Source organism: Lethenteron reissneri, chromosome 34 (genome assembly GCF_015708825.2).
Source record: "Lethenteron reissneri isolate LAM-NWPU_2019-01 chromosome 34, ASM1570882v1, whole genome shotgun sequence".
Taxonomy (NCBI): domain Eukaryota; kingdom Metazoa; phylum Chordata; class Hyperoartia; order Petromyzontiformes; family Petromyzontidae; genus Lethenteron; species Lethenteron reissneri.
In genome coordinates, this window is record NC_083812.1 from 7,169,043 (window position 1) to 7,195,705 (window position 26,663).

At 40.7% G+C, this 26,663-nt stretch overlaps 1 protein-coding gene across 1 annotated transcript in view; it reads right to left on the reverse strand.

The window, feature by feature from the left end:
* Window positions 1–908: 908 nt before the first annotated feature.
* HELZ2 (helicase with zinc finger 2) overlaps window positions 909–26,663 on the reverse strand; it is a 48,090-nt gene continuing 22,335 nt past the window's right edge. The window contains 24 exon segments of the mRNA XM_061565158.1: window positions 909–1,506; window positions 2,925–3,081; window positions 3,589–3,819; window positions 4,055–4,189; window positions 4,773–4,968; window positions 5,207–5,350; window positions 6,943–7,098; window positions 8,222–8,363; window positions 8,519–8,665; window positions 9,980–10,105; window positions 10,389–10,471; window positions 11,130–11,326; window positions 11,328–11,372; window positions 13,025–13,294; window positions 14,086–14,310; window positions 15,480–16,330; window positions 17,433–17,451; window positions 17,453–17,722; window positions 18,742–18,858; window positions 18,860–18,961; window positions 18,963–20,152; window positions 21,271–21,606; window positions 23,484–23,559; window positions 26,005–26,128. Of these exon segments, the coding sequence (XP_061421142.1) occupies window positions 1,187–1,506; window positions 2,925–3,081; window positions 3,589–3,819; window positions 4,055–4,189; window positions 4,773–4,968; window positions 5,207–5,350; window positions 6,943–7,098; window positions 8,222–8,363; window positions 8,519–8,665; window positions 9,980–10,105; window positions 10,389–10,471; window positions 11,130–11,326; window positions 11,328–11,372; window positions 13,025–13,294; window positions 14,086–14,310; window positions 15,480–16,330; window positions 17,433–17,451; window positions 17,453–17,722; window positions 18,742–18,858; window positions 18,860–18,961; window positions 18,963–20,152; window positions 21,271–21,606; window positions 23,484–23,559; window positions 26,005–26,128 (5,659 nt within the window). The 3' untranslated portion in view covers window positions 909–1,186.

Sequence of the window (26,663 nt, forward strand, 5' to 3'; positions counted from 1 at the left end):
AAGCAAGCATCGGATGGAACCGTTATCCAGTGCTGCTATGTTTATTTTTAGATTAGATAAAGTTACAGCCCTGCAATACCTTGTTCATGCCAGTGCTAGCAAAAGCCCTCCACGAGGGGGATCTTTATAAACCCCTCTGGAGGGTATTTGGCCTACTCATTTACCCTGGCGAGTTGTCCTGGAAAAGGTGGCGAGTATCAACAATTTACCTCATCACATGCGATCTGCCTATTGACTAACTCCGGCTTACCCATTTAACGTCAACTCGTAACGCGCACAGTATTCACTCACTCTCTTAAGAGAACGACTCGGGAGGCGTGAGGAACCACAGACAAGTGGGAAGGCAGCCACGCGGTGAGTCGCCTACAATTGCCAAAGCTCTTTGGGTTCTCTATATATTAAGGTGTTATCAGCCAATTATTGAGTGCGAGAGGAAAGAGGAGCACCCTGAGAAAGCCCACACAGATGAAGGGGAAACAAGATCCCATGGTGAACTGCCTTCTGGGAAGCCAGGGAATAGTACCTAGATGCCCACGGGAAGGGAGTTTCGCAACATTTGCCTCGACAGTGCTGGATTATAGGAGTGCTTCACCGCTGTGGCATTTCTACTGCTCGGTAGATAAGATGGGGCAGGGGGGGGGGGTGAACCTGACTGGCCACCCAACTAGTAACCTCTGGATTGCAACGGCAGCATTTTACTCTTAGGTAAATGCTACTGAATTATGCATGTCTTTGGTCATGTGCAGTTTCACCTGTATTCCTCATAGAATAGATGCACAAAGTGGATTGTACATATCCACTTTTTATCCATAACCTCAGGACGAGGGCGTCGCTACACCATATGGGTCATGGGGGTGACTTTACCTTAATGGGAGTATGGGTTGGTAAATGCAAGGGACAAGTGGGAATGTAGTAATTGATTTTGCTGCCCTCTGCTGCCCATCTCTGAGCTCCGCAGCAGCCTATGACAACCTCTTTGTGGATGGTGGTCACCCATCCAAGCACTCTCGAGGCTCAACCCGCTTAACTTCCGAGACCTCACGAGATCGGGTGCTTGGCACATGATTTGGTCATAGGCCAAGGATGTTACACTTATTAATAAGCTCAAGACCTTAATTTTACTTTAACAGTGCTTTGCTATCGAGACTGGTCCATGCTGTACAAATGTGGAATTTCTGCCACTGAATTAGGACTGCCAATGGAAATGAATCCCATTAAATTTTGGAAAATATATACTTGGACTTTCACTTATTAACTTAAGAAGATCCCCCATGATTATGTTATAGTGCACTTTAAGCAGAATGCTTACAATCTTGTGTATGTAAGGAAACATTTTACCTATAATGCAGAGCCCTTCCTTTGCTCGGGTTAATGCCACGTTGACTTGATTTTCGTCGGTGATGAATCCCAGCCTCCTCATTTGCCAGCCCCTTGATGGATTGGCTTGTAATTCGTCGAGAGAACAAGAACGAACCGTTGATAGTAGAACGTAGCGCCATTCACTTCCTGCGATATGGACAACAATAGTGGATGTACAAAGATCATTTTCTAGCATTTGGCATAAACACAAATCTCTGCAAGTAAAGCATTCAGCTATAGTACACAAACTAGACGACACCATACATTTTGCTTATATTTCTCACGCAGACCGAATAAACTCGTGTTTATTCAACACTGCATGACCGACTCTGTATAACCCAGAACTAACTGTGAATACACTGGCAGAAACCTCTCTAGGACCGTTGGAGCTGCTCCATCTGCCATCTCCAAATTTGCTCCATACTTGCTGCCTTCCCGGCTATAATTGACAGTATTGTGGAGTCACTTCTCTCATACCTGCCCCCTCCCTCTTCTTCCAGTGGGCAAGTGCGCCCTCTGGGTTATTCGAACAGGATATGCCATGGACATTTCCACGTGTTCTTCCCTGGAACACCTGGTCACCTCAATGTGGCTGGCAGGGAGGGGCTGTCAAGAGGTATACACTACGGTTTCTGAGCACAAGCACATAGGCCCAAAACATCAAGCAGCCAGCGATAAACAGTGCTCTTGAAATTGTAACAGCTAAAGAGTGAATACTTTTTTGAATTGAGCAAGGTTATACGAATTTTGGAAAAGAGATGATGGTAGGGAATTCCAAAGTTGAGCAGTGTGTGAAAGTGCAGAAAGAAGTGTTTGACCTGCAGTGAGACTTGAATATTGTGATGGTTTTCTATTATGGTATTTTGGAGTATACCTATGTTTAGATAGGACCTCTGTAACCCCCAATATTATTTGTTGAAAATTGGGTGACCATTCAGTCTGGGATATACGTGTTGTTTGGCACAATGTCTCAGGTTTTTCTTCATTTGCTAAGAGCTTTTCAAGGAATAATTCAGTTCTTGGTACAATATTATGCCTTTAATGTAAGAGGTGATCCTCTTTTGTGAAGGCACATGGATTCCTGGTATGAAATTAAGGATTTACCAACACTAGATGTGTTTTCGGCTCATTCAATGAGGGTGATGGCCACATCTTCGGCTCTTTTTGTGGTCGTTTACTTGCTAGATATTTGCAGGGCAGTGAACGAAGTTTCACCGTACATGGAAACTTCAGAAGAGGCTTAATTTGGAGAGTGCTGATTTGATTATACCTCTGTAGTTTTCTGCCTTTTTTAAATAAAGAATGTCAGTTGTGGTATAAGTAAAAGTTTAGTCAATATATTTATGTCATGTGTGATAGATACCAAGACAAATCTATGGTGGCATCAGTGTTGGTATAAGAATTTTAAGTGTGGTGAATGCCAAACTAATGTTTAATATATTGCAGGTATCGATACATATATGCACTGTGCTAATGTAGTGCGTGTAACACAGGAAAACATCCATAATGCATCCATAATACATGAAAACAATTATACATTACAAAACAGAGGACATTGTGCTTACCCTGGCTCTTCGTAATGGTGGTTGCAGTAACTTTCTTGATGTGTTTTTTTTCCAGAGCTTTTTGAATTTCATTCGCTTGTGCATTGTATGGCGTCAAGATTGCAATGTCCTTCTCTGCAATGGAGCCTTTTTTGACCAATTCACTTACGAGACGCACCTGTAGAGAATACAAAGGGGATCTTTCAAAAGCCATTTTCTGAAGATAATTAGCACATTATGCCGTAGAAGGCTATTCCAGGATTATAGTTTAACATTTCCAAGTCAATCACCCTCACCAATTTGGAAATAATGAGTACTGCTAATGTAACATATACTGTTAAACACTAAAAATACAATAATCTACGAATTTACACTGTAGTGTTATATGCAAAGGTGCATCCTTACGAGCGCTTGCTGATGCTACTGCTGGCAGAGGGGGGTGGGCTCTGTGAATGGGACCTCGAGAGAGGCCATTGAAGAGCTATTTGGCCAACCCTTTCATGTTGTCTCAATGTCTTGGAAGAGGTGGGATTTACCCACACTTTACCACACCACACGCAACCTTCCCAATCGGCTGTGGTGCTAAGCAAGTGGCTTAAACTGCCGCACCGGGGAAAATCTAACCGGCAAACGTTGCACCAGGTTGGCATATTAGACCATGCTTGGTGTATACTTCTCTGCTCACCACTTGTTCAACCTCCGCTTTGTTGGCCTTGGAGTTCTCGCTGCCTTCTTCTGTAGACACCACCAGTGTCACTTCTTTTCCAACAACATGACCAAACACGGTTGGGCAGCTGGGTTTATCAGCATATCCTAGGATGCTATTAGGTCGTCCAAGAACCTCCTTTGCAGTTTTAAGAGTTGTTTTGGTGTCACTGTAGAACTGCTTTGCTGGAAATTCACAGATATCTGGATGCTACAAATCGAATAAACAGGTACGAGTCATTCATTTTTCAGACTGTCTGAATACGTATATACAACACTAGTAATATCACTTAAAAAGAGGGGGGGGGAAAATACAGTTTCATTTAACCATGTAACCTTAACACGAAGATATGTTTTAATTACAGCTATATAGTGTTAGTGAAAATAAAGTATACATGTCCATAGCCTGGTCTTTCTATACCAGAATGGACATGTCTAGGACTGACCATGCGATACTGTGTGTCGAGCATAATGGCCCGTTTTGCGTAGCGCTCAAACATAGACGTTTCCATTCCCAGTTTGGCTGCCGTCTGGTTTAGCACAAAGGGGCGCAGTTGCTTGTGGTCTCCCAGCAGGACAACCTAAAGGAATGCAATACGAGAGTCAACAAAAAAGGTATCTTTGCAAAAATAGCTCTTGCATTTGGGTAAATTGATGTGTTAATATCACACCCCTGTGATATTAACAAGTGAATACAATGCTGGATGAGGGCCTCCCCAAACCATGCACGTCATGGGGGTTATTGGACCATACTTCACTACTCTGGTCACTTCAAGTTGAAGGCTGAAAGCAATAGATGGGGGATGAGAAGTATAGTACAACAAGACATCTTTCTACGTAGCCCCTCTCTGATTTACTTGGTCATCAATGAGTCAAAAGACTACCTTGAATTGGTCAAACATCCTAATGCAAGACCCCTAACAAGTATTTCTTTCCACACCTCCGATTATCACGGTTGGCTAAGTACGTTGCGAAAGAAGTTCAACATACAGTAGATATCTACACTCGGCAAGGTTTTCCGGGATACATGAAGCACATCAATATTCATTATTATTATTAAGACATGCAATCGCATAAACAAATACAAATAAAATGCACATTAGCCGATGTTGTGCCCAGATTGACTGACGAAGCCTTTGTGTCGTTTACGGTGCGCTGACAAACCTGAGCGATGTCTTTGTAGCTGGTGAGAGGGATGAGGCATTCCGGCTCCGTGCACATGCCACACTCGTCTACGAGGCACACGCGAGGATCCAGGTTCTCGAGGAGAATGCTCGTCGCGGCGGTCGAGCACGTGGTTATAACGACGTCGCTCTTCTTCAGCTCAATTACCTTTGCTTCTTTTATGAGTTTTTTATATCTACATGGTACAGGACAAAGGTACACGCACGTGAGAGACTCACGAACAACGTTCACTGAAAAAAAAAAGCAATAACTGGAAAATGTTGAGGGATTTTGACTGAAAATGTCGCATGCAACGTTCATTTAAGTATTATAACTTGTGGACTCCCATAAATCAAAGCTACTACGTTCGAAACCTTTTGAATCACCATTACGGGCATCAAGTCACATGTAATATGTACAGATAAACATCTTACTCTATAATTTCTTCAGGTGTAAGGTCTTTTACTTCTTCCGTTTGTCCATCAGTTTGTCCATCAGTTTGTCCATCAGGATCATCAAATTCATCCAATTCTGCCACACTTGGGTGGGAATCTTCACAGTTCTTGGATTGCATTGATCTGAATTGAGGATAAGAAAGTAATTGTATTAGATGCTGAAACACGGTTGGTAGATTAGGCAGTGAGCAAAGATAAAAAAATATATATTTTTAATCTACTTAAGGAACATTTGTGATTTCAGTCCACTTTGTAGCTTCTGGAATGTTGGTGTTTTGGTGTTTTGCAGCTGAATTCGAGAGTGTTCATGCATCTACTTTGTCCATCTGCAACAGGGCATAACGCTTGTAAAGGTGAATAAAATGTGCTCTGTCATAAGGGACTTAGCCTATGGAAAACCAGCAAAATTGATAAAGGGTGGCCAAAACATGGTGACGAAAACCAGCGCTAGATGGATTCGCTTTTCTTGCCATGATGTGTGTGCCTCCTTTCCCCCTCCACTCCCAATGATGTCATGTGTGGCGTCATTGTACAATACATACCACAATAATGACAAGCATCGATGTTTTTATCTTGTTACTTGTATTGTTACTTTTATTGTCTGTATATTTTAATGAAAACCAATAGAGCAGTGTGCCAAAACGAGACCGTTTTTAATCAAGTAGAAAAAACCCGTTTTAGATCAGAAACGTGGACATTAAGAAATATCATGGAGCAAAAGCTGAAAAGTGTGAAAAGAATGGAGAGGGGAGTAGATATAATTACACAAAGACAGAAGATGAAACACATGGTTTGGAGAAAAAAAATGCTAATTTGCGACAAAAAGGATTATTCAGAAGAGTGAGTTTTGTCCAGGACACATCGCTAGAAGGGACGATTGCCAATGGTAGAGACTGGAAATGGAGTAACAGCCTGAGAGGATGATCACCGTGGAAATGGATATCTGTGAAAAAGAGCTTTATAGCTGATTTGATTCAACCAGTATAAATAAAGATTCTGATTCAATGCGATTAGTTGGTGTGCAGGAATGAGATATAATGTTGCATCATGAAACCATAAAGGATGGTGATGACAGGAAGGCCTTCATCCAGTGCTAGATGGATCATCATGATGATGAGTGTTAAATATGTTGTGACATCGTGTACAAGAATGGTACACGTTGGGAAAATATGAGACACTGCAACTGTTTTAGTTTCCCATAATATTTAATTCAATCCCATAACTTGTGCTCTTTCTCAGTTGCACCAAAATAAAACTCATTCCTCTGCTGCAATAGAGTATTTAAAGTTACCAGATGTTTAGACAACAAATTAGAAACATATGTTCCGAAACATGTAAAGTATATGTGGCACATTAGGAATGGATCACTCTTTTAATTATGTCCTTGTGCAGCAAGGGAGTAAAGTGTGGTTCTGTGAAAGTCCTGATGTGCTGTGCAGTGCATCAATGCATGTGTGTACAGCAGCATGTGATGACTGAGTTGGGCCTGTAGGTGGCTGGCAGGGTTATTGAATGACCGCGCTGATACACCAGCCACATGGTTAATGGCGACTCGGAAGAAATGCTGTTGTAACACGTGCTGTTGCATTTTACAGAGTAACGGTGCTGTTCTTCACAAGATTGCTATTAACCACAATAAATAAATGTGCTTGCCCTCGATTTGGAGCACCTGCCCACGTCCTTCATTTCGAGTGTGCAACATATAAGAGCCTTACTGTTCAGTAGCTTCAAGTTTTTCCTTTTCAGCCCTTTCGCGTCTTTCTTTTTCTTCTTTCTTAATTTTCAAAATCTTAATCCTGTCATCATATTTACGTATATTTTGTGCATACGGGTTGGTATCCTCCCTGATTTTGTAGTGCAACGTGATGGATCTGAAATGGAGAGCATAACATTTCTTAAAGAGCAGTTGAAGGCTTGAGTAGAGAGATATTTACATAAGGAATACGCAGATATAGGAGGCCTTAGTCTAGTACAGGGGTCGGCAACCTACGGCTCCGGAGCCGCATGCGGCTCTTTACGGGCTGCTTCTTGACGATATGTACGTATGTACATAGATGCATTGCGGCTCTTGAAATACTGAATTGTGTACCGAATTGGAAAGAAATGGCTCTTCTTGTTATTTTGGTTGCCGACCCCTGGTCTAGTACAATATATTTGGAATTTGGAATCCATTGTGTTGCTTTTGATACCAAAAATTCAATTGAAATACATGAATTGTTCAGTGTGCTACCTGGGTTGTGCACACCTCAATTGTAAATCTATATACTATTTTTTTTTAATGCTGCCATATTAATCTATAGAAGTACTCCGATTCGTGACACCAATTTGTATCAGAATTGAAAATATGTTTTCCCCTTTTTTTTGGCAAACAAACCAGGTGTTAAGATGTTAAAACACCAAACTAAAACCTTTTACAAGGAATCATGTCTGCATTAACCACAATACATGTGGTCAGAATACAAACAAAAAACATACTCTGATAGTATATGCATTGTCTTTGAAACTGATTGGTCCACACCAGAGACAGCTTTCTTTTGGGCCTCTGGTCTAACACTGTTTGAGACTAGGCTCGAAAGAAAGCTGTATCTGGTGTGAACCAATTAGTTTCAAAGACAATGCATATATTATCAGAGTATGTTTTTTGTTTGCATTCTGACCACAAGTATTGTGGTTAATGCACATATGATTCTTTGTAAAAGGTTTCATTTTGGTGTTTTAACATCTCAACACCTGTTTTGTTGCCAGAAAAAAGGGGAAAACCTATTCTCATATTTTGGTACTGGCAAAGGAGGTCCCATGTTGTATCAGAATTCCTCAAATGGTTTGATTTGAATGAGTCTGGCAGATATACCCTCGCATTTTTCGTGAGAATATTGGGTGATATGTTAACATGGGTGGAATCATATTTTATGATTAAACTTTAAAAAAAGTATCATATAGTATCTGTCAGCAGGTGCATTGATAAAAACACGTGATGCACTTGATGTAATGTACTTGATAGTCAGGTTGACTCTTGGTACTTTCTTGCTCCTTAGAAACATCACATCAGTTTCCCCTGGAATTGGGAATTCTTCTTCCTCTGTCTGTTGACCATACACTCTTAGAGGCTTTAAGTCTTCAATTTTCACCAAATGCCCTGGAATAGTCGACATGACCTCCATTACAATTTTTCTGTTAATAATGTGTGTCACTTTTGGCCAACATTCTAGTTTATGCTAAATTATGATATCAATGGTTCATAGTGTAGATTTCGTTTTCTGAGAAATACAATCCTTGGTACTGATAACCCACCTGCCACTACATCCACAGATTTGTTTGAAGGTCCACAATAAAGGCTGCAGATATGCTTGGCATCAGCTTGCAAGTTCTCTCGCAGTGTTTTGATGACTTCATGGAACCATTTGACCAAGTGGATTCCCACAACGGTTTTTCCAGTGCCTGTTGGTCCAAGAAGAACATTAATTAGGAAGCCAAAAAGGCATCTATGCTCAAAGGAGCATTTGCGACAGTGCTCATATTTGTTAGACGATACAAAATACACAAAAATTACGTGTCCAACGATCAACGAATTCATCCCATTCAAACTGATTCTCATGCTTCCAATGCATGCATCAAATCGTGCATCCGAAAATGTATAATTCAATTCGTATGTTACCTGTAAATAGTTTGTGATCCATGCCGCTAGAAAAGCCATTATAACTGGTGTGTTCGAAGAGTGAATCCACAACATTTAGAATTTGAGTACGACGTTTCGCCAAGACTAATGAGAGAATCCATCGAAATTGAGAGAAATACCAATAATTTTAACCGCTCTGATAGCTACAGACTTAGCACAGCCTGGAAGCGTATTATTAAGTAATACACAATACATATTACAATTCCTTATAGAGGAATCACATACTAATTTACTGATTACTAATCTATTATATAATTACAATACCCCCCACCTCTGCCTCTGATCTCGAAACGTGATGGGGTTCAACAACGATGCATTATTTAAGACCGGAAGCCGGTGGATGGCTTCACTATTCTGGCAAATCGCCCAAAGATGCTGGATGTAATTACCAGCGAAACGTCTTACTCAAATTCTAAATGTTGTGGATTCACTCTTCAAACACACCGGTGGGCTGAAGTAGTAACCAATTGGCGTTTTGTTAACGTGACACATTTTTACTGATTGGCCGTGTCGGGTGGTGGAGGGTTGCGATATTTATAATAACGCGATCTAACCCAAAAACTTTTATAATGAAAAACAAATACACCTGTGTGAATTTGCATAAAATACTTCAAGTGAAACATCATTGACACTGTTGTGAATAGGAGCTAAGAGAATGTTGTACTTTAATAGTTTTATACTCCCAGCCCCTTTACTCGTGAGTGAAATAAAGTCCTCTCGAAAACAAGTACTCAAATATTACAAGCATCGATTGATAATTTTTTAATCCTAACTTTCTCATTATACTCTTTGGTTCTTTTGGTAAGGTCACGTAGGTAGAAAAATAAAACAAAATAAAAATAATCATAATATTTCTACCTACGTGACCTTACCGAAAGAACCAAAGAGTATGCATTCCTGCAGGCACGAAAGCTTCAAATCAAGATTCCTTATTACATTTGGATAGGAGTACATGTAATTGAATACTGGTCCCAGGACATACGATTAAACTTAAAATTCAGCATAATAATAAATGATAATATCAAGCCACCCAAAAGCCACAAACACATTTGTGTCGATACATGTTCACTACGAACCTGGAGGGCCTTGGATGACCGTGAACGTAGACGTGAGAGATTGTTTTATAACCGTCGCCTGCATGTCATTTAGTTTAAAGTCTGGAATGTTGAAATCTGTTTTCTCTGTAACTCGATGTCGGTGTACTAGGAAAGTTAAAGAGAATTACACATTTAGTAAGGCTTTGAGCTATGATTGTGCACTTGCTGAACAACAGCCGCTTAGGACATTAGCTCAAGAAGACATAAATAACGACTCTTTGGGCAGTATAGAAATATAATAAAGTGGTCGTATTGTCAACGGATGTGCGAGAACTTTTCAGCAAGAAAGTTACATGGAAAATATAATATTTAAAAAATGTACATAGAAACACGCTGCAGTCCAGTCACAAACAAGATGTGAAGAATGTGTACGTTTTGGTAAACTTACTTCGAGCTATATCATCATAGCCAAGGGCAATATCTTTAGCAAGGGGAGCTTCATTCAGCGTTTGAATCGCCTTCTCCTTCCGCCTGATGTAGAGAAGGTAAACTAATATTAACTTGAGGTACCAATATTCCTTCATTCTAGTATGCAGTATTTATACTTGTATATCCACAGAATCATCGAAGTTTATTGTGACCATTAAACAAAATTCACTTGTCATAGATATAAGCGTAAAGTAATATAACTCAGTTTAACACGTAGGCTTTCGCGACCAATATCATCCATAATACAGGTTTTTTGGGTTAGATTGCATAAATATATAAATGTGTCGTTAAACCCGCCACCACCCAACACAGCCAAATCGTAAGGGTTGTCACATAACCAGAACATGCCAATTCGTCACTAGTACAGCACACCGGTGTGTTAGAGAGCCAAGCCACAACATTTACAATCTGAGTACGACGTTTCACCAGTAATTATGATGAAGCTAGTTGTAATTCCTGGAAAAACGTCGTACTCAGATTGTAAATGTTGTGGCTTGGCTCTCTAACACGCCGGTGTACTGTACTAGTAACGAATTGGCATGTTCTGTTTACGTGACAACCCTTACTAATTGGCTGTGTCGGGTGGTGGCAGGTTTAATGACACATTTATATATTAACGTGCTCTAACCCAAAAAAAACTCTAGTAAATTGAAACGTATGGACATTTTAAATACACATTGTTTGTGAAAGTTATACGTACACATCCGTGATGGATTTGGGAATAAGTTCAATAATGTAAGGCTGATACTTGTTGCAAATCTCCTTTGGAATCTCCTGCATAGACCTTGTGCATTCCACAAACTTCACCTTCACCTCAGTATCATCCATGTTTTTACATGTCTCATCATGATTGACTTTGGGGATGTGTACTTCTGTCGTTTTTGCATGACAGACCCAAGGTGTACCAGTCACTATCTGTGGTGAGTTTCTGATCTTGAGCACCCTGAAGAAAGATTTAAACACAATTCTGCACGTCATTAATTAAAATCTACAACAATATGGATTTATAAAAATGTAAATGGAACAGAATATCAAGATGCCATACAAAATAAATGAAAGAAGCATCATGGTGGAAAAAACTGACCATAGATTTTAAATAAAAGGATTGGTCATAGGCAAAGGAGAAATTTTTATGTCATGACCCTGAACTTGAACAGAAGAAACTACTGTGCAGGTAGCCATATTATGGTGGCAGCAGAGTAGAAGTAATATGAAAAAGTTAACTCAGGGCTTCACTAAAAGGCCTTCGTATAGAGCATTGAAGGAGTGAAATTTAGGTGAACAGAAAGAGGTGGCAGGGATGGGTCTATGGAGGATCCTGAAGTCAATGAGGATGGGCTTTGAGTTAGTTGATCGCAGATAGGATCAAGAACTAGTTGATAGGTCAAAGTATTTGGTTATGTGGTCAAATTTACCGGTGCGGGTGAGGGATCCGATCGTGATATTTTTGCACCTAATGATTGGAGGGGACAGATTTGGAGAACGTAGTGGAGAGAGTGGCAGCAGTTGAGTAAATGAGGTGATGAAAACATGCACAAGGATTTCGGCAGCAGCTGGGGCAGGGAAGCGTTGGATAATGGAAATGTCGCACAGGTGGCGGTGGGAGGTCCTGCCGAGTTGAGATATATGGGAAGAGAATAATAACTCGAAATTAATTATATTTATCTTGATAAAGAAAACAAGATTAAAACACATTAAAGTAGGATGTGATCATGGTTTGTTTGTGGCAAAGGAAATGTAGAACTGAGTGCCAGCAGCATGGAAGTGAGAATTGACATGAGAGCCGGAGACTATTTTTCCAAGAGGAGGAGATATATTGAGGAAAGGGTAATGAATGGTACTATCTGGGGTGTCATAGCACAGAGGTTTCTAACAGGAGTCAATCCTGGCATGGATATAAGGTCTAAGTGGTTTGAGAGGTAAGAATTGGAATAAGAGAAGTGTGTTGGAAATGCTGATGTGGTTGTCAAAATATTTAATGAGGAGGGAGTGGTCAATGAAAAGAGCATCGGGGAACTCTAGAAATACTAGGGCGTCAGAGAAATCCACAGTCTTAGGACAGAAGGTAGTTCAGTAGATAGGAGAGCAGTGTGGAAACCAGTTTAATTTCGACCATGGAGGGACATGTGATTGGACAGATGACCCTTTGGAAAGGGATGTTTGAGATAGGATCTATATATTTTTTCAGGATGGCAGAAACAGCTGTAGTCTCAAGAGCTCCAGGAACGGTATTGTAAGAGATGGAGGCATTTACCAAGCCAGTAATACAGGATGCCAACGTGGATAGGCAATGGTGGATGAGTTTTATGGGCAGAGTATTGAGAGTGAAATAATTTTTAAGTTGGAGATAATTGTCATGGTAGTAATGGTGAAGCTAATTATAAAAAAAGCTTTCAAGACTCTTAATTAGAAAAAAAAATACGACCCTTTTTTTGAGTGAAAAAAATATGTGAAAGTATAAATGAGCTAAACTCGATTAATTACATCGATCACACAATTTATATAAAGGAATATACAGTGAAAACATTGCACGAAACAATAAAGTTGGTGTAATATCTGCACAGATAGATTATAATGCATATTTATAACACTGACCTTGGTGGGGTTGATCCTGCAACGAATGCAAAGATAACAGTGTCTGAAATCACACTTTATGAAGTTCTTATCCAATAAAACTTTTTTGAGAGCAAACATTCCTTTCAGTTTGTCTTTGTTCGTTGTTGGAATCTCTCCCATTGAATGGTCTATCTCGCCATCCCTACTCCATAGGATCCTCATGCCACGTAGCATTATAGAACTGTGTTCATTCACTGCTACTGTGACTGATTCCATTGCAGACAATGGTGCCCATATTCCATGATAGTTCTGAAAATATAAAATAGCTGTGTTATTCAAACAACGATCTTCGTTTTCAAATGCTTTCCAACTGAGGCATGTACGCATTAGCTCTGTCGATTTAGCCTCTGTCCATCAGTCCATAATGGTGGGCGGGGGGTGGCCATGATAGCTCTTAGAAAGGTGATTCAAAATGAATTAAACTTTACTATGAAGTTGCATTGCTATTAGAGACCTGGCCAAATTGCAATTGCATGAATGCAGTGTGCGACAGAATAACAACCAAACGGATAAAACAAGTTCTAGAGGATGTCAACTGTGCAGATGGTGGGGGTGTGAGGTTAACTCAGGTGCAGGAGTGAAATAGATTATCGAAAGATGATGATTGATGATGATTGATGATGACGTTGAAATATGATGGTATTCATAAATACTTTACCGTCACTTCCAAGAGCTCGGAACTAAAGCCATGCACACGTGACCAAATGTGGCTCCCTGTGCAGTTTTGAATAGTGTTTTTGATGGAAACTTAATCTTTGGCTTATTCGAATTAGCTTACTTATGTGAATGTGAGGCAATTTCAGAGGTAAGGTATTTGTTTAGGGCACGTGACATGGGGAGCCGATCACAAGAATTTTAACACCTCGGAAAGAGGCAGATTTTTCACAATACAAATTCTAATGTTCTCTTCATGTAGTGATACTAACTCATCTGCATCATCCTCGAGTAGTTTCATTTCCTCGTGTTCTACACATGAGGAAATGTCCTCATCCATTTGTAACGGGGAACAATTCTTCATATGTACACAGCTTTTATCCTACCTTGACATTTTTGTAGCGGTCTCTGGTTTTGCATTCAGCATGGCAGTTGTACGTGGACACAGGGTCTTCCGCATGTTCTATACAGATATCTGGTATGGCCTCATTGAGAGAGAGCAGCTGCACTACAGGGGACAGGAATGCGCCCTGCACCCTGACTCCCAGCTGCACCCTGATGGGAGTACCGGTCTTCAGAACAACGTTCCCGATGTTGAAATGCTCTTTCATCTGCTGGAGAATACCATCAGAGCTTTGAGAAACATTGCACGAAGTTCATCGAAATGCTAATTATCAGCCTCTGTTGCAGTGGTTCCCAACTTTTCTAAAGCAGCAGATATTTGCACAACCCTCAACATTGTTTTCATGGACCATCGTTAATTTAATACGAGAGATTTGGGATGTGTTTCAGACAGTCCTTCCAACTCTACTCCAAACCTAAAAAAATACACCTATATAACTTTTCACAATACAAAAAAAAGAATAAAGACCATACATATTAAAACGATTGAATAATAATAAATAATGATTAATAGTTTAACCATCATGTTGGGTGGAAGAGGGGTGTGACATTCAGTATTTAGTCCTGTTTATGCCGTGTATCATCTACGTCTATGAATGAAGCACGGAAAGAAGAATGTGAAGCTACTTCATAACATAATACATCCGCGTCATTAACGAGGGCATTGTGTGTAGCTCGTTCATTTACACTGACCACAGTAATAGAAAAAGTATTGGTCTGTATTTTGAATGAGAAGGTTACTGGACTTTTGCTCACAGAAAGCGTTTGTTTAGTCCCTCTAAAGGAGCGCTTTGGTGAACAACAAACTCCGAGCAGAGGACAAAGTGAAGACGTGTCCCGAAATGGTTCAAGCAGTGAGGCATTTCCTTCTATGCTGTCGACATTGAGGCACTTGCTCATCGGTGGGAGACGTGCTATGCAGTGTAAACTTGGGACAAAGGTGAGCTGTCATGATCCTGGAATTAAAACTCTGGTTTGCATGTAAAAATCAAGGAATAACTGAAACCACCTTCCTACCAACATTCTATTAAACTCAACTTTTTTCTATTTTAACAGATAAGGCCCACTGAGCAATGTAGCGTTTTTTAGAAGCGACTTGGCCACAAATGATAGCTCAACGAAGTGGCTTATGTGAAAATGTCTCACAGTGAAATACTCTTAAATGCACGTTGATTCTAAACGTGGAGGGAAAAACTGGGGGACCCGCATAAAAATCCACGCAACTATGGGGTAGAACGTGCAAACTTAAAATATACAGGCACCAGGGTCGGGATCGAACCCACAACCTCCTGTATACTAGGCGAGATAGTTAACATCTTTCCACCATGGCACATTCAATTATATTTAACCAATTGTTGTGGTACTGAATAGTACTTACGTAATCCTTGTCTTTTAATGGAGTTGTACTGCTTTCACTTGCACCAATTTCATCCATGTACTTGTCCTCTTCCTGGATAAGCTCGCATGCCTTTTCAAAATCGTTTTTCTTAGCAGCCAACAGAATTTGATTCCAAGATTCTAACCTAACGTTACAAACTTCTGTCGAGGAATGCTTTGGCATAGGGGGATCTGATTGTACTGAGTACATGCGGATTCTCCACTGGACCGTGACATTTTTCCTTCCATTTTCATCTTTGCCAAACAGAGGCTGTGTGGCCAGCTGTAGAGACTGAAAATGTACATTGTAATAATCAGGCAAGTTAATCTTATCGAGTGGAAATACCAGATCAAAGTGCTTGTTTTGCTCGTCAATTGAGGAAATCAGTGCCAGCTTTTGCGACCCTCGAATTGAAAGTTTTTCAGAGAACTTTAATTTGGTGGCCAATTTTTCTAAGTCTGCAGCATCTTTCCTCTGATCGTTGAATTTACGACAGAGGCTTTCAATTTCGTCAGGCGAATAGGCTGGTCTTTCATGCATTGATATGGCTGCCAAGAGCCTCTGCACCACCAGGTCAATGTAGCGTCGAATGGGGGATGTTGATTTTGTGTACAAAGGCAGACGTAAGCTGTAGTGGCCCATCTCCGTCGATGGTGAAGAGCAGATATACTTTGAGTGAAACTGAATTTTACGGAATTCCTTCACTGCAGCCACCAAAAAAGGATGCATGTCATCCAAGGCAATTAGTGTAAATAGCCTGAAGGAATCATTATCCTGTATTGCTTTCTTCATCTTCTCCCAAATAAACTGCATGAACTCCAGATGACTTGGTGTCTTCAGATTTTCAATAGCTTTAAAAACACATTTCATTGAATGTTAGTAACACATCATATCAGATACTTACGTTTCAAAACTTTCCCAAAGGCTCAATACTTTGGCTTTTCCTGATTCCAATAGATATACAGGTATATTTTATACATATTTATCTTAAAACCCTTCCAATCACGTTTATGTCAATTATTATGATGTGATGTACACATTGGCTCCAATTATAATACTTAAAAGTGCAACAATTTTCGTGAGCTTTACAGTCACTCCAGTACACCCAACACCGCTGTCACCATACACAACAAGCTTCGTGACAAAGTGTGCATCTGGGTTCTACAGAAGTAGGAAATGCCACCCTCAGCCTTACTTATTCCGACTGTAATACCTCGCTACCGTGTTCGGGGGAATTGAGACAACAATGTCTTTACCCACCAGCCCTTTGAAAGGCATTTTTTCCAATCATTGCGAGCCAAGAGTATAATTTGATGGGCTAAACCTTTGTGAGATGAAGCACAGGGGAGCCAAGATTAGGAGGAAAGTTTTCATTGTGGGCAATTCAAGATTTCACTTAAAATGTTATTATTTGCCAAATGTTTATATTATATTCCAGTAGAAGCCCGGTAGACAGCACAAACCGTCACGTAGTAACTACATTCAGTAATTACTATTAATTTTGTCACATATCTAATGGGTGTATTCTTTTTTGTTTATACAATTAAAAAATAATTTCCCTGTATTTTTTACCCAGCTTTTCCTTAGAATTATCAGTGGGCTCTTAACTGGATTTAAAGTTCATCCTTCTCTAAAATTGTATCTTAGATTGTCCATTGCACACATTCACCAATATCTTTAAAATAGGTTCCTACATTGGATGGTAAATATTATTGAAGCCTTATACCCTGGCATAATAAAAGATTGTCACGTACATTTTCTGAGACCTTTGGTCAAAGTTGGGCTTCAACAACACAATTATGCAAGACCGTATTTACCGTATTATCGCATTAAACAAAGCTTTACTACTGCAAAATGTGCTTCGATGTTGTATTACGTTTACAGTGTTGTAATTTGAATTGCTGCAGACGTTCACGTCATACCGCTTCACCAGAGGCAGGGTCATTGATGTACCTTTTGTTGGCATTGGAGAGAAGGATGGTGGTGAGGTTCAGCGAAAAAGGGATGACCGATTTGTACTCTTCCAAGTAGTTATCAATGTCATTTGAAGACGGTGGAGGCTGGTGGCACAATGGAGTAATGGCGGCGGTGGCTTCATTCTCCACCAACCTCTTCGCCACCAAGTGGTTGGTTGTGATCGCGAATTCCTCAACCATGACGCGTCCCCGGCACCCGTCAATGGGCCTGTTTTCATCCGGCTGAATGTACAGGGCGCCGGCACACAGTCGCCTCTGACGCAGGATCTTGATCATGTACGAATGGGCAAACAAGCACACAGACATGCAAGGTGCGAATAAAATGGAGACGTAATTAACCAATTTATAAACTTGTTCACAAAATGGATAACAAACTCATTATGCACTTTTTTCTTCTTGGTTCTTTCGGTAAAGTCACGTAGAATGGAAATAATAAAATGATAAAAATAAAACATAATAAAATATTTATGATTAAATATTTTACAAGGTTTTATTTTTATTTTTTTATTATTTCCATTCTACGTGACTTATATTTATAATAAAATATTTTCTGTTTTATTTTTATTATTTTATTATTTCCATTCTACGTGACTTTACCGAAAGAACCAAGAAGATGAATCCCTGCAGTCACGAAAGCTTTAAATCATTATGCACTGTTGCTGAGCACGATGGGTGTAAAAGTATAGACAAGCTGAACTCTGTGTTGTGTCTGCACGTAAATAAAACGTGTTCTAGTACATTGGCAGATTGGCTTTCTCGACCAATATTAGCCAGCAGCATTTGTTTAAGCAAGCAAACAACGGACCGGTGTAATCCTCCTGGGTCTCATCAGTAAGTCATGCTTGTTCAACAAATGCTACCAGTGTTAATCTACATCAGCGATGAGGGCTTGTTCAACTCAAAAGCAAAATTGTATAAAAACATATGCGCTGTGGAGATTTATGGGTAAATTAATTTATAAGCAGAGTTCCATTGTGTCCCCACATATAAATATAAATGTTTGTACTGTATCACATTTCAGTAAAATATGCAGTATAAAGCAGTAATGTTTGCGTATATAATGTTTTAAATAAATAAAAACATCTATTTTCTAACCAGACAAGCAGCGAGCCTCTGAGACTATATTTGACATCATGGCTTATTTACATAACCATTATTAGTTGTTTCACTAGTGTGTGCATAGCATAACTTGGCTATGGGAAAATAAACACTTTTCTCATTGGAAAATTACGTTTAACAGGTAATAATTGACATTAAACTGGGATGCCTGCAATTATTAATCTTACCTGTGAATAGAAAAAGGCTACTGCGATGTAGTCATCTAATTGCTCTATGTCCAGGGGCATCGATTTGTAGCGACTGATGATCTGGTCGGCTTCGTCGTATGTAAGCTTCCGTTTCGACGTGGATGACTGTTTGTTCAAAGGACGTTTCAAGTGACGTTTCAAGTTGCTCAATGGTGCTGGCACACTTTTTGAATGTGAAGAAAAGTGAGAAGGCTGAACGATTCTTCATTGGGGAGGAGACTGCAAGCTTCACACAGGCCTTCGGGTAGCATATGGAGGGGTTTTTCACCATCCTCATAGTATGTGTTTCCCTGCTCCTGGGCACATGTATCTTCATCACTGCCCTTCCTTACCAACTGCACTACATCTGTAATGTGCACTCCAATTTTGAAACACTCTCCAAGGTCTTCAACACTAATTGCATCATCCAGATCTTTGGCTTCTGGCGGGTCCACAGTGAATGTGAATATTTTGCGGCAATCTTTGCCATTATTATTTGCACAATCTTGTTCATATTCCCACTTATTCATGGAATGAATGTGATGTGCATTCTTAGACAAATTAATTTCTTTAAACATCTCAAGTTGACCACGAACGTCTTTTGGTTCAGGCAGGACATCAACCACAATACCAAGTGGGTAAGGCAAACCCCTACGCCACTTTTGGATTTTTACCAAAAAAAGCTTGCTGCTCCTGTTTTGATCCTTTAAATGTTCATGATAGTACCACCTTCCATCAGGACACTTTTTTCTTACAGCGACCTTGTTCCGATTCGGGCATTGCCTTCTGTCAATAGGTGGGTTATAAATCTTGGGCATGCATTTGTCAATGGGGATCATCATGTTGGCATCATAGAGATCTACACCACACACAACACTATCGTGACGTTCAACGTCCTGATTAAGTACCCCAACCACGCGGCCACTGTCATTGGTGTTTTTTTCACCAACATTGGCAGCTTTCTGACCTTGCTTTTTAGCATTTTTATTCAAAATTTCAATGACAACCTCATCTCCTGAAAATGAACAGCCAATGCTTTCCCTCGATTGAAGACATATTCGAGGAATACTTCGGTCTTTTGGAATTCCGTAGCCACTATGAAAAGATTGTATCACTATCTCACAGTGCTTGTAAACATGTGGCTGTGTTGTTAATAGCTCCTGAAGTCTGTCTTTCGAATGATTTATAAACTTGTTTTGGATGTTTTTGTTACCAGATGTTATTTCTGGATTGGCTGCATTAGTTGGGGGTGGTGATGAATTGGCTTCTTCTGAGTTTTTCTCAGAAATTGTAGTGTAGCCTTCTTTTGTTGTCAGGATATAGACAGCTTTGCTTTCATCAAGCAACTCGGAGAGAATTGGGTCATTTAAAGCATCACTTTCACCATTGTCACCTGAGACCCAGGACTCATCTGTGTGGAAAAAGGCAAAATATAACGCTGTCAAATGTGATAAGATACTCTTTATATATACACACAGTATATGAACCAAGGTGTAGCCCTGCAATTGCTTGCTCACACCACTGCTGGTAGAAGGGTCTCCACTAGCAGGAGCCCTAGAGAGCCCCTTTAGAGGGTATTACATCTTGGTACAGGTGGGAGAACCCACACTTTATCCGATCACACGCAACCTCTGATGGACTAATTGTGCTGCACCCTTTTATACTGCTGGCTGGATAGAGACAGGGAATTTAAGAAACTTTCCCTGCCCATAGTTTCAACTGCCACGCTAGGAGATCAAATCAAATCGGTGGGCTATGGGCAGCAAGTCTAGGCCGATAACCATGGAAGCATCCCTGCCATGAGAGATACAATAATCTTATAGAAAATCGTCATGGTTCCTTCTGGAATGAGTGTGGAACAGTGCTTATCTGTTTACAGCTGTGAGCCATAGTTGAAAATTCCACATTCCACGGGCGGGTATGTTACACTCAATTTAACCACTGTTATACTATACTGACTTTGTACGATGTGGAAGTCGTGTTATAGCCATGTAGAGTTGAAAGGTTGTTCACATATTTGGATCTAGATTTGAACTCTCACCCTTACGTTATGTGAGTCGCGCACTAAATCCCAGCGCCGTCCAAACGGATTGACAAAACTTAAAGGAGAAAATGCAATGGAGCCAGAGGTATAAGTAAATTATGAAATGTAGAAAGTGAAAATATTCAAACAGAATATCTCAAGAAATATGCTACAGTAGATTTTAATAATCCACAGATTTTATATTTGTGGCAACCCCACAATCAGACAGTTTTTGCATATTATGAAGGGCCACTAATTGCTCCTAAAATTCACGAGACACCTTGATGGGAGTGATCATTTTATGGTCTTAAACTATGAATGAAGTAATACCCCAATTAGTTGTACCACGGCTAGCCTGGATTCCGCATTTAGATGAACCAGCTCGGCTAAATACTAAAATTGGTTGTGGTAAGGTGCTGGAGTAAATTTTTACACTATAAGCCATGCATCTTTAACGCCATATAGAGTTCAGTCGTCTAATACATCTGTAAGTGGACACGTGCTACCTTTTAAGCCAGGAAGCTGCGATTGCCTTTCAACACCCTCCAGCTTGGCCAAGTCTGACAGATTGGCGGCGATGTCCTCAGGCACCATGTTGGGCGGTAGCATGCTGCTGTGGACGTGAGCCTCGCGCAGGAAACTCTGCCACACGCGGCTGCAGCTCCCCACGGAGCAGAGCGCCATGGCATCGCCCACGGCGAGCACGAGGGCACGCGCCCGCGTCATGGCCGTGTTGAGGGCGCACGCATCGGCCAGGAATCCCAGGTTACCGTCCGTCACCACGCTCTGCTGGCTGGACCTCGTCCTCACTGTGCTCAGCACGATCACAGTGAACTCCTTCCCTGGTGGGAGACAGTGGTCGACTTGAGCGTTAAATATCGACATTCGTCATTTTCATCATCGGCATTGAAGGCCTCCTCAAAGCTGTCACCATTTGTCTTGCGATGTAATAATCCACTCAGCTGCTGGACAGAAGTTGATTTTGGCATTTTAACTCTTGTACGGACATACTCTAGGACATATTTATTTCATATTACAATCTGCAGTGACTTAAAGCTTTCGTGACTGCAGGAATTTATATTCTATGGGTCTTTCGGTAAAGTCATCAGGCGATGACGTCGCTTGTGTTGCGATCGATTGAGCCTATCTACGAGACTCTACCGAAAGACCCAAAGAATACAATCTGCAGTTACAAGGTTTCGCCAGGAAACACCCCATTTGTGACAATCCTCAGGAATCCAACTGGAAGATGTAATCACACTGTGGTCTCTCACAAAGTCTACATACCCCGATCACACATGAGATGCCCATCATCACAAAGTCCTACTCGGCCTGAAATAGCCTGAAGCAGATCAAACAAATCTGATGCCAGACAATGCTTCTGAAGCAAAGCAGGTGCTGCTGAACAATCCGCTTAAGCATCAACTGGTAATGAAATCACAAATGCAGTCACACTTGAATATAGTTGAAAAATTTAATTTTATCAAGGCTGTGGAAACCTGATATATAAGTTTCCGTGGCGGCCATTCTGTTATTAAGTTTCACGATCGACCATCATCACTTTTAGCGACACATCCTGCCCAAGCCCACTTGAATTATGAAATTATGAAATATGTGCTCTCATCCACGTGCTCCTCTTTCTGTCTTGAAGTATAATTCCAAGCATGCAATACTCCATGCTTCTTTGGACACTTCTTCGTTTTTGTTGATAATTGGTTCTTTACCCTTCTATCTGGCAACAAAACTGGCACCTTTTTACAAGGAGTCACTGTTTGCATAGACCGCAATACCTGCAGTCATAAATACAAACAAAAGACATAACTCTGATAATGTGCACTGTCCTTGAAGTTGATTGGTCCACACCCGAGACAGCTTTCCTTAGAGCCTAGTCTCACATGGGTTGGACCAGAAGACGCCAAAAGGCGCACAACTCAAAGACAATGCACCATCAGAGTATGAGAGCTCGGGGCAAACATCTACACTATGGGGACCTCATTTACCAGTAAAAATATGATAATTGGTTCTTTACCCTTCTATCTGGCAACAAAACTGGCACCTTTTTACAAGGAGTCATGTTTGCATAGACCGCAATACCTGCAGTCATAAATACAAACAAAAGACATAACTCTGATAATGTGCACTGTCCTTGAAGTTGATTGGTCCACACCACATTTATGAACCATTTGATAAGAAGTAAATTTATATTATTTACACAATTATAAATTAAAGCTCGGTGGCTGGATAACCAAGGAGGAGCAATGCGGGTATGAAGATCAAAGAGGTAACTTTGCGCTAAGACACATTCATAGGATTCTTGGGCCTGATAAGGAAATTATCAATCAAGGGTTTCGGTAATGTTACTTCCCTGGCAGGTTGTGTCATGTTGTCTGCTGCAATATCCTCATGAAATAAAGTCAAAACATTATTTTTATGATGTGAGAATCACAATAGATTAAACATGTATACATCCATGATACACAAACGCTTTTAAAAGGTGAAAATAAGCTAAATGTTTCCAATTAAAAATATCCCATGTATGCTGCTCACTATACCCTTGACTACTTTAAATAATGAGGAGCAAACTGGAAAAATACATTTGCAATGAAATATTTTCTCTGCGGATGTGAGAAAAGCGAATGTGATGTCACGATGTAATGCAACTGGACGTAAATAATCTCTTGTACGAGTGTTTGCAGAGCAGTTTGTGTATTGACAGCACCTTGTATGTTTTGGAGAGTGTCGACATTGACAGATGCCATGTGATTCCTCCGTAACACGTACCGGATTAGCTTGACCTGAAAACACACACACACATAAGTTAATGTCCATAATACGGGTTTTTTGGGTTAGAGCGTGTGAAAAAAACCTGTATCATGGATGATATTGGTCGCGAAAATCTACGTGTTGAACAAATGAATGTATTTAACTAATGCAAATGTCATGTACTACTCAATGTTTTGTGCTCAACATCTTGTATTTACCATCTTTTTACATAGATGGTTCATTGTGTGTTGCAATGTTCACATGTACAGCACTTGGGGATCTTTGAAAGACGCTATATATAAATAATTATGAATGGATCTGATGGCACACAAAAGCAACCCGAGTAAAAGTCTGGTGATATTAAATTGAATTGGCAAACTGAAAACAGTGTATTCATTCACCACCGAAATTCTACAAAACCACAATTACTACGCTATACCACAGAGCTCATGGCATTTCTGACCAACACCACCTGGCCAGTGAATTGAGACATGTACATCGGGCCCTCAGGATGAACGGATACTCTGAACTGCACCATCCGCCAAGCTGTTTCTCCCACCATACAGAAACAGCCACTTGAAACTCCGATCAAACTGTCACGTTACCATACATAGCAGCAGGGGCGGTTTCTTCATTAGGGCGATTGGGCGACGCACCACCAATGTCATTCAACCACAGAGTCACGCTAGCCATCACTGTCCAATCAGCGTCATGTCACGTTCTGTGGAGTACCGCCTCTTTTTGGGCGATTTCACTCTGGCTGAGAATCGCCCCGAGTGGTCCCATAGACTTACATTCAAAGATGTTTTTTTTCGAACGGGGGACGCTGCAATGCATTCTCTATGGCTTCCGGGAGGGCTCGCACTAACGTGCTTACATCATCATACGTAAGCACGTTGCATCCAACAATATTATTTGTCGCCACCTAGTGGAATCTTTAATAAAATAAACTTGAGTGGATTGTATTAATAGTGAGTATAGAAACAAACAAGATGTATTATAAGAGTCACTTTATTTTTCATTAATATTAAAGAAGTGAAGTTGCCTTTACATGCTTAAGCTGTTAATTTATCCTTTGCATGGGTGGACCTTATCCTTATAAATCATCCAGACATTTGCCCCGCCTGAGAGATTTTGCAGGAGCCGCCACTGCATAGCAGGCTTGACCAAAAAGATCTCCAAAATTCTAAACAAACACAAGATCCAAGTCCGATTCAGTACAGTACATAAAATCCGTGATCTAATTCCATCTGTGAAGGATGTCATCCCTGACTTGCAATACCCTGGAGTCTATAAACTGAGTTGCAGCTGTGGTGACTGTTACATTGGGGAAACGAAACGTCATGTCTCTGATTGTGTCTGCGAGCACAAGTCAGATTTGAAACACGGCAAAATTGAGTCTTCCGCCGTTGCCGATCATTGCTACAACGCGGTGGGTTCTCATGAGATTGTTTTCTCCGAGACTAAGGTGCTCTGCAAACCCTCTGGCTACCATCAAAGGTTTGTACACGAAGCCATTCAGATATACAAACACAGACATAATTTCAACCGTGATGATGGGTACAAACTTAGTAATAATTGGAAAGATGTTATCAACCATGCAAAAAAGACTTAATTACACATTTTTGGACCATCTTATCTGACAGGCACTATTTTACTTTACTTTACCGAGTGTTAACATCCCCAGTGTTTAACAGTACTCTCTTTATTGTTCAGCCAGCACTGGTATAAACATGGGCATTTTCGTTATTTTCTATCATGTGTATCAACAGGTGCTTGTACATACACATGTCCACGTACACTTGCACCCCACACTCTCTTTTGGCCTCCCCTCCCCCTCTCCGTCCAATACGTTGGCGTGTGCAACAATAGTTGCTTGCGCACAACCACGTCCACGTCGCCGACTCTCGTGTACCACTTCGTGCATTCTTTTGGCCCCGCCCCCCTCCCCCTCCCGATGCGTTCTACTTGGCACTTCATGCCTTCTTATAGCCCCGCCCCCCTCCCTCCCGATACGTTCCATTCATTGGCTACTACATTCTGATGAGCTCCCCCCCCCTCTCCTCCCCCCTCAACTTGCATTTAAGGGATTACATCTTGAATCCTTGCCTCACTTGATGCAGCAAATCTGGCTGTGACGGTCCCACCTGATGACGGAGACTTGTGTTGCCTCCGAAACGTCGTGATTTTTATTGTTTTATTTTCATGAATTTCATTTTTTACCTACGTGACTTTTCCGAAAGAACTAAGAGTATACTACATTTTTATTGTATATGCTTGAAAAATAATGGAATGTCACTATGTTTTCTTTTCTTTAAGTATTCAATGTTTCTGGTGCTCACGACTTGTTGAAAAATGGTAACAATATACGAGCGAGAAGGTTTAGCCAAAGCCACAGTATTAATCAAGTAAAGTATTTCTGTACGACTGAAGATTTTCATTGATTTTGTTGTTGCAAGCATCCGAAAGACTCGAACCTGTGAGGTGTAATAGGAGATGACACAAATTTGGCTTTGCTCCAGCCGTCCATGGTTCTCAGGCCAAGTTTGTAGGATGTTAGCCACACGCTCCGCAACTTCCAGGGCCTCCATGGTGTTGTACCTTCAGGCAAGGGCATATTTTCACAATACATAAGCATGGTCTACGACAGTGTTCTAGATTTGAAGCTTTCGTGACTGCAAGGATGAACATACCAACTCTGTCTACTTTGGTACGTTCAGCCCAGAAGTTGAACACGAAATTTAGCAGTCTTTTGAAATACGTAATCAACCAGGTTAGTGTCTGACTGTGTTGTTGGCCGACTAGTTTTGCATCACATTATGTTTCTAAGGTTTGTTGAGTTCTCGTCTCCCATCTTCTTCGTGTTGTTTGCCTCCGTACAGTTTACCGTTCTTTGTGTGGGCTGTGTGCTTGGTGTCCCCCTGTGTGTTCCCTTGCTGTGTGTTGTGCCCCATTTCTAGCTGATGATGATTGCTTGTGTTGCGTTCGAAACGTCGTGATTTATTTGAATTTTATTTAGTAATTTTTTTTTTTAATTCTACATACGTGACTTTACCGAAAAAATTCAATGAGTATAGCACACAATATTTTCTACTTTAATATTCATGGGTACAGTATACTAATTACACATTGGAGC